This window comes from Lactuca serriola, chromosome 4, assembly GCF_051521515.1.
Source record: "Lactuca serriola cultivar US96UC23 chromosome 4, Lser_US96UC23_V15, whole genome shotgun sequence".
Taxonomy (NCBI): domain Eukaryota; kingdom Viridiplantae; phylum Streptophyta; class Magnoliopsida; order Asterales; family Asteraceae; genus Lactuca; species Lactuca serriola.
In genome coordinates, this window is record NC_136411.1 from 10,942,850 (window position 1) to 10,952,088 (window position 9,239).

A 9,239-nucleotide genomic window follows, 5' to 3' on the forward strand; every position below is an offset into this window, starting at 1 on the left:
TTAAAGTATTCATGAGGGGAAACTTTACAAATTCCAAAACATGAGGGAAAGTTTTGAACTATTCAAAACCTTTTCAATTCCATGAGGGGAAACTTTACAAGTGCGAGTCGATCTTTCTTGTCCTTATCCTTTAGTCGTCAGATTAGTGTTAGACGCGAGGCGTTGAGTCGACCATTGAGGGTTTCTATAGTCGATGGGCATGCGGTTTTTGCCACAAATGTATTTCGGGGATGTGTATTAGAGATTTTCGGTGTTGAGTTCCTGATAGACCTAGTGCCAATAACGATGGGTGATGTTTGTGTCATAGTGGGCATGGATTGGTTGAGTCTGTTTGGAGCTCTGATTGACTGTGCACATCAGATGGGGACTATACGAGACCCTAGTAAGGGTGTACTTACTGTGTATGCCGAGGGGACCAGATCTGGATCAGCTTTCTGCTCTGCCGCCAGGGCAAGGCAGAGTTTACAATAAGGATGCATGGGTTATTTAGCATATGTGATGGATACGAGAGTTGCCACTGAGAGGCCGAGTTCTATCTACGATGTTCCGCTCTCGAATGTTTTCCCCAAGGAATTTCTGCGTATGCCTCCCGAGAGGCAGGTGGAGTTCCGGATCAATTTGATTTCGGGTGCGGCGCCTATTTCCAAGGAACCTTATAGCCTTGCGCTGCCCAAGATACATGAGTTATCCTCACAACTCTAGGAGCTGCTGGGGAAGGGTTTTATTAGGCCAAGTAGCTCGCCGTGGGGAGCGCCGATCCTTTTTGTCAAAAATAAGGATGGTTCACACCGGATGTGCATCGACTACTGGGAGTTAAACAAGCTGACGGGCAAGAACTGTTATCCACTACCGATGATCGACGATTTATTTGATCAGTTGCAGGGGTATTGTAAAAGACCCTAAACGTTCGTATTTCTGAACGACCCAAACTTTCATATTTGACAATATAGTTACTCCAAAACATGCTACAAGAATATTTATAAAACAATAGTTTACATTGATAGTTTGATTACAAAGACTGGATACAAACCGACTAAGTTTTAATATTTTACATAACTACCCAGGATACTGTAATATATACAAACATAAACTGAAGTACAAAAGTACTATTACAAACTATTCTAAATCTTCCAACAGTATACTACCATACTGCTTATTTATCTCCTGCAATTGTTAAACATTGAGAGGGGTAAGCGGTGACACTTAGTGAGTTCAATAATAGATACAATATAACGTTACGCCATATATACACTTCAATATCGCAGAATCAAGGAGGAACAAGGAACAACAAAGGCATATGGGAATCATGCAAAAAGTTTTCCATATCAAACAATGAGGCATAAGAATTTCCATACTTGATATACAATCAATAAAACTTCAGCACAATTGGCATAGAAAATACTCAGGAATATCATATAGCTAGAATATCCAGGCTTTCAGCCTTATCTTAGCATACTACTGAAGCCAAAGTGATGCCTATGTCATACACTTCATGGTCAACGCTACATACCAGTACCCAAGTGATGCCTATGCCATACAGTTCGTGGTCAGAGGTATAGCCTTGCTATAAAATAGCAGAAATAATAACACGAGATGATAACATGGAAAAGCACATAGCATATATAACACATAACATACAATTGTTCCTATATATTAAACTCACTTTGAAATAACTGGGGGTTAAAATATTAATTTATGCAGCACTTCGTTCCTATAAATAGCTTTCTTCTATAAAAACCGGGAGCTTTCTTGAAAACCGGGCTCTGTGAAGGTAGGGCTTCAAACCGAAAATATAAATTTCTCGGGGTCTTCGGGCACTTCGGGGCGTGTTTCGGGTGCTAAAATTGATATCGGGGCTTCGAGGGATGTCAAAATAGTGAAAATATAAGAAAAAGGGTGAAAAATGGAAAATTTCCAAAAGTAGCCGGAAGATCTTGCAGGCCTTCTATTTATAGGGGCGAGCTTGTGAGGGTCGGATCTGAAGCAAAGAGGGAGAGGCGCGTGTTAGCAGGAGCAAAGGGCAGCTGGCACCGATGTGAGGCTCGTTACACACGACAAAAGGGCGAGGCTTGGAAGGCGCGGTGTCATCGGCTCGGATGCAACACGCGTCGCACCTCAGACGCAACACGACTCGATGACGCAGCAGCTTCGGACGAGGTGATGCGGCCAATTCCGGACCATCCATGCGAGATTCGACCTTATCCATGCGAGATTCCTCGGAAATTGAGCCGCAAACTTCTAAAATCCATAACTTTCGCATATGGGCTCCGTTTTTGACGTTCTTTATATTCACACGTAAGCGAGAATATATTCTACAACTTTCGTTTAGACTCCGTTGGAGAATTTTGTCTTTATTTTTAATATTATTATTTTTAACAGACCGGGATAGGAAAATCCGTTAAAAAATCATAACTTCTTCATCCGACGTCTGTTTTTGTCAGACTTTTTACCGTTGTACTACTATTGACGAGACCTTCAATTCTCGTTTAGGTTGTGTCGGCTAAATATCGCTCGATCTTTTTTTTTCGAGTTTTTAGTTGTCTACTGCTATTCCGAAACTTAAAAAAATCATAACTTTCTCATACGAAGTCGGATTTTGGCGTTCTTTTTATCAATATTCTCGGTTTAACAAATACTACGACTTTAATTAAGATCACCAAGGCTAAACAGTAGTTTATCAAAAGCTCACTTTTTACATCATTCGGCGCCGTGCCGATTTTGTCACGGATCTTCGATTGGTCATAACTTCTTCGTTATAACTCGGATTTAGATGATGTTTTCGCCTAAATATTTTTAATGAAATTATCTACAACTTTAAATAATAAAATTTTACTTATTCCAAATTTTATATTTTCGCTAAATTTCACTATATGAAATTTTATTGGAATCTCATAAGACTTCCAATACTTTCTGAATGATTCTAAGCATAGTTTTACTTATTTCTAGTAAAAACCATCTGTTAGAACTCAACATTCAAATTTACATAATATTTCATAATATTATCCACTTTTATAATTTACAATACATGATAACTGAACGTGTATGTTACATATTGGTTCTCCAAGATTGATTTGTGGTGATGCCTTTCGGGCTCACCAACACACCGGCAGTGTTCATGGACCTCATGAACCGGGCATGCAGGCTCATGTTGGACAGGTCGGTGATCATGTTCATCGACGACATTTTGGTGTACTCGAGGTCTAAAGAACAGCACGAGGAGCATCTTCGGGAGATTCTTGGAGTATTGAGGATGGAGAGGCTTTATGCCAAATTCTCCAAGTGTAATTTTTGGTTACGAGTGGTCTAATTCTTGGGACACCTCGTTAATGAGAATGAGATTTTGGTTGACCTGGACAAGATCGAGGCAGTCATGCGATAGAAGGTGCCGAGATCCCTATCCGATATCAGGAGTTTAATGGGCCTGGCAGGCTACTATCGGAGGTTTATTAGAGATTTCTCCAAAATTTCCATTCCTCTCACCAGATTGACAAGGAAGGGTGTTACTTTTGTTTAGGGGCCCGAGCAGCAGGCTTCATTCGAGACTCTTCGCCAGAGATTGTGCGAAGCTCCAGTGTTAGCCCTCCCTGAGGGAGTGGAAGACTTCATTGTCTACTGTGATGCATTGATATCAGGGATGGGTGTCGTGTTGATGCAGAGGGGACACGTGATAACATATTCATCGATGCAGCTGAAGCCTCACGAGACGAGGTATCCCACCTATGATTTGGAGCTAGGGGCGGTGGTGTTCGCCCTCAAGATCAGCCCAAACCGAATATGAGACAGAGAGATGGTTAGATGTAGTAAAAGACTATGATTGTGAGATCTTGTATCGCTCTGGATAGGATAATGTGGTAGCCGATGCCCTGAGTCATAGAGAAATGAGTGCTCCAATCTGAGACGTGTGCATAAGGATGACAGTGATGACTCTAGTCTTAGATACCATCCGAGAGGCCCAGGTGGTGGCCGTGAGACCATAGAACCGTAAGAGAGAGTGGGTGATCGGGCAGATTTATGAGTTTGAGACGGATAGTCGGGGGTTTATGACCTTCTGTGGGCGGATATGGGTGCCATATACGGGTGGAGCTTGACGTATTCTGATGGAGGAGGCCCATAGGTCGAGATTCTCGATCCATCCGGGGCTAGGAAGATGTATTTAGACTTAAAAAGGGATTATTGGTAGCCTTGTATGAAGAGAGATGTGGCATGGGTAGTCGAGAGATGCTTGACCTGTCGTCAGGTTAAGGTGAAGCATCAACGTTCTCATGGCCAGTTGCAGCCTTTAAAGATTCTCCTATAGAAGCGGGAACAGATTTCCATGGATTTTATCACCAAACTATTGATGACCGTCCAAGGTGTCGATGCGATATGGGTGATTGAAGATCGATTGACGAAGAGTGCTCACTTTCTGGCTATCAGTGAGAGCTCTTCTGCGGAGAAATTGACTGAGATCTATGTTCGAGAGGTGGTGGCACTACATGGAGTGCCAACATCGATAGTGTCAGATCGAGATGTGTGTTTCACTTCATGGTTCTGGAAGAAATTTTATGAGGAGCTTGGTACCAGGTTGCATTTTAGTACCGCATATCACCCATAGATAGACGACCAGAGCGAGCGGACGATTCAGACGCTCGAGGACATGCTACGTGCATGTGTTATGGATTTCGGTGGAAGTTGGGACACTTATATGCCCTTGGCTGAGTTTTCATACAACAAAAACCATCACTCCAGTATCAGTATGCCTCCCTTTGAGCTTTTATACGGTAGGAGGTGCCAGACTCCCATCTGTTGGGGGAGAGATAGGGAAGAGAGTGATGGGGAGCACTGAGATAGTGATCAAGACGATAGAACAGATCCAGCAGGTCAGACAGACGTTACTAATGGCCCAGAGTCATCAGAAGACTTACGCAAACCGGGGACGTTCAGAGCTAGAGGTCAAGGTCGGGGATTTTGTCCTTCTGAAGGTATCTCCGTGGAAATGGGTGATCCGATTCAGGAAGCGGGGCAAGCTAGGCCCTAGATACATCGGTCCATTCAGAGTGATCACGCAAGTGGATAAGGTAGCTTACAGGCTAGAGCTGCCTGCGCAATTGAGCCATATTCATAACACCTTCCATGTGTCCCAACTAAGGAAGTGTGTAGCCGATGAGACGGAAGTGGTCCATTTAGAGGACATTCACATTGAAGATCGCCTAAACTACATTGAGAAGCCGATAACGATCTTGGATAGGAAGGTGAAGTTCTTGAGGAATAAAGAGGTGCCTTTGGTTCAGGTTTAGTGGCAACATCGGAAAGGATCCGAGTGAACTTGGGAGCCAGAGTCTGAGATGCGAGAGTAGCATCCAGAGTTGTTTCCAGAGGATGACTTCAAGGGCGAAGTCTAATCCTAGTGTGGGAGAATTGTAACAGCCCGAAATAAGGTATGTATCGATAACCCTTACTTTTTATTGTATTGTCAAAACTAGCCCAAAATAAGGTATGTGTGTACGCTTAGTGTACTCACGTGCGTATTATGGATGCGGAGGCCACCTAGTATGTTGGGTGTACCAGAGGGTACGCTGGGCGTACTAGGCTCATAGTGAAAACCCTAATTGTGTGGTGTGTCCCTATTTAAGGAACATGATGGACTCATTTCCAGCAACCATTTCCAGTCTTCAACTCCCCTCAAAACCCTAATTTTTGTTTTCTTAGCTTGAGTGTCCATTTGAAGCTTTTGAGTGATTTGTGGATTCTTTGGGTGAAAAAGGAGCTTTGAAGAGAGTAGAATTGGAGTCCAAGCTTTGGATCTGAGTTCACCTGTGTTTGGTGCATCATTTGGAGGTATCAAGCTCAAAGCTTTCTCATTGTTTTGATTTGTGCATATTGTGGTTCATTTTAGGGTTTATATCCCAAAGCTTGAAGCCTTATGAGTTTGTTGAACTCCAAAGCATAATACCTGTCCCTTTAAGTGTCTCTAGTTGAGTGGACTCATAAAAATGGGATCTTGGACGTCAAGATCTCCCCATGCATGATATATGAGAACTTTTGTGAGTAAGGAGTGAGAGTTTATGAGCCCTAGACTTGCTCAGCCATGCTAAGGCTTAAAGTCACAAACTTTATGCAATATTAGCCTTTAGGGAATCCAGATATGAGATTATAGCTATGGTCTTAACGGATTAAGACTAGGAGAGTGGGAAAAATAAGTCTGGGATGTATGCTGAGCGTACTCCTAGATAGACACATCGCAACATCGAAGTTTCCCGATGCATGCATGGCGAAGTAGTATGCCCAACGTAAAGTGTTGTACGCCCAACATACACGCTAGTGTTTACTTTTGTTGACTTTTAGGGTTTAGTCAAACTGTGGAATTTGGAGGCCATGGAATGGTAAAATGATATTTTATCCTTCTGAGAATTTTTAGAGGGTTTAGCCTAACATCTTCATGGGTCGTTTATTAATTAGAGTAAATCACAATATATTTTAGGTGGAGGCTAGACCGGTGGTTCGAGTACGAGACATACTTGCTTTACTTACGAGACGAGTCTTCTCACTATACTTACCTGAGTGGTGATACAATATGATCGGAGGGTCTTATATTCTTATGCTGAGTTATGTGATATTATGCATTTGTCTTTGTGACTTATGTTGTATATTATTTTGTGCTTTATTGGTTAGTACAGGAGGGTCAAACCCGAGTCGTGAGACCGGAGGGTCCTTACTGAGACACATGGACCAGAGGGTCTTATTAGAGACATAGCCATGAGAGGCTAAATATTTGCATCTGGTATTTTGGGGAACTCACTAAGCTTCGTGCTTACTGTGTTGTGTAATATGTGTTTCAGGTACTTCTCAAGATCGCGGGAAAGTGCCGACTTGATTGTACACACCAGTTAGAGATTTTGATTCTGAGGATTCTGGGATTTTAATAGACATTTGTTAAATTGTGTTTTGACAACTTATACATTTTGTGGTTCTTTTGGAAATGTGATATTGAGTTATCTGGTTTTAAAAATGAAAAATTTATTTGAAAAATTATAGTGTTACCCCAGATACGAGCTGAGGACCGGGTGGTATGCTAGACTCGTACTGAGGGCTACTCATTGGTATTCCAGTCTAATGACTGAGGGAGTAAGCCAAACATAAGTTGTGGGCCCAAGGGCAAGCCAGATTTATGTTGTGGGCTCGATTTCAAGCCAGATATGAGTTTTGGGCCTGATAGGCAAACCAGAGTCATACTGTGGGCTCAAGGGGTAATCTAGTCTTTTAGTTGTGGATCCAATACATGATGTTATTTGTATATGTTATCTGTTTGGGTGTTGGTATTTTGGAGGAACTCACTAAGCTTCGTGCTTATAATTTTGGTTTAAACTTTCAGGTACTTCAATAGATTGTGGCAATGTGAAGATGTGACCGTACACATCATCGCATTTTGGACTTATGAATTTTAGGGAACTCTGATAATGTGAATGTTTTAAAATATATGTTGAAAGAGATTCTGATTTTTAAATAATGTTTTGAGAACAACAATTTTTGTAAACACTTCTATACAAAAATAGTTGTTTTGAAAAGTTTAAATTTTATGAAATTAAATGGATGTTACACTAAAAATCTCGTCATGGTTCTAAGACTTACATCTGACGCCACACTATAAAAAATATCACCTTAAGTATATATATATATATATATATATATATATATATATATATATATATATATATATATAGAGAGAGAGAGAGAGAGAGAGAGAGAGAGAGAGAGAGAAAGAGAGAGAGAGAGAGCTAGGTTCATTTGTTTAAACTAAATATTGTGTTATCGTATGCATAAATGTGAGTCAATCAAAACTAAATAAAAAATTAAATAATTAAATAAATAAATAAGGGTAATTTAGTAATTTGTTTAGTAAATTCCAAAAATAATCTCTATAATCATGGTATTGACTAAATAAATAAGCGTGTCTTCCTCAATCTCCCACTAGATAAAGTTCTAGCATCCTAGAGGGTATCGGTGCTTTTCCTAGAGCTGCTCAAACTCAAAATCAATCATTGGAAACTTCATCGGGGGATAAAGACGAGCATTCAACACTTAAAGCGGGATTAAGAAAAGTTAAGATCTTCAAGGAGTACGTCTCGATTAAAAGATGCAAAAAAGCCTCCGTCGAGGATGATAATGAAATTAGCGAAAGTAGGAATGACGAAGGTGACTATTCCAATTCCAATTCCAATCTTGTTGACTCTGAATCAGGCGATGATTCCGATGAGAGTGCGCGTTGCTCACCGGAAAATGACCCGACCGCTTCGAGTTCTGAACAAATTATAACTCAGATTCCGAAACGCATCATCTTACCATTGAAGAAGAGGAAATTAAATTTCAAATCACCACCGAAGGGCGAACCGTTGTTAAAGAAAGATTATGGTGAAGAAGGTGGAGATGATATTGACTTTGACCGGCGGCAACTCAGCTCTGATGAGTCTCTAGTTAACCTACCTCAGGTAATTCTTCCGGCTTCTGAGTTTGGGGACGACAGTTTTGCAATCGGGAATTAGGAACAGAGGGAGATAATCTTCGGCTTCGATGTGTTGACAAAATAGTTTTTGGGACTTGCTTTCTGTGTTCAGGTTTGAGTTTTTATCATTTTGTTATTTTGTATCTTATTCAATGTATTTTTTGGGACTTGCTTTCTGCTTTCTGCATTCAATGTATTGCTGGAAGGGTATTTTTGTCCATGGGGTATTGCATATATGTTATTGTCTCTTAAAATATGTCACGGTTTGATGTTGCTTTGTTAAATTATTTGAATTGCTAATTCTTCTTGGAAATTGTTAAATTGCTTAGGGTGCTATACAGTTTTAGGGCTCAAATTGTTAAATCACTTATTAAAGAATATGAACTTTTTATTTTTTGTTGTTTACGCATTTATTTCATAAAATTCATGAATATGTGTTTGTTTTGTTACATATATGTTTCATAAAACTGGAATATGAACTGCAATTTTACGAGGTGAAAGATCGACTGTGTCATAAATATAGAAGCAAGAACGAAGTTTACCCATCTCTAGTGGTGTTCTTTGGCAGGAAAAGAGAATTAGGTATGTTTCTTTTGATTGGGTTTTACTAGTTAAATAGATAAAAAAAATCAATTCTCTTGATGATCTTATTGTATAGTTGTGAATTTTGATAAATATGGAGTACATTGTGATCTAAGGGAAAGAAAACATAAACGTGTGGTACAATTCTTGAGATTGACATGAAGAAGATAAAAGGAAC

The 9,239-nt window shown here is 40.3% G+C and overlaps 1 protein-coding gene across 1 annotated transcript; it reads left to right on the forward strand.

Moving 5' to 3' along the window:
* Positions 1 to 285: 285 nt before the first annotated feature.
* LOC145098030 (uncharacterized) lies at positions 286 to 8,519 on the forward strand. The gene is made up of 2 exons (XM_079035714.1): positions 286 to 401; positions 7,994 to 8,519. Exons 1-2 carry the CDS (start codon positions 286 to 288, stop codon positions 8,517 to 8,519), a joined length of 642 nt encoding a protein of 213 aa, XP_078891840.1.
* The last annotated feature ends 720 nt before the right edge of the window (positions 8,520 to 9,239 follow it).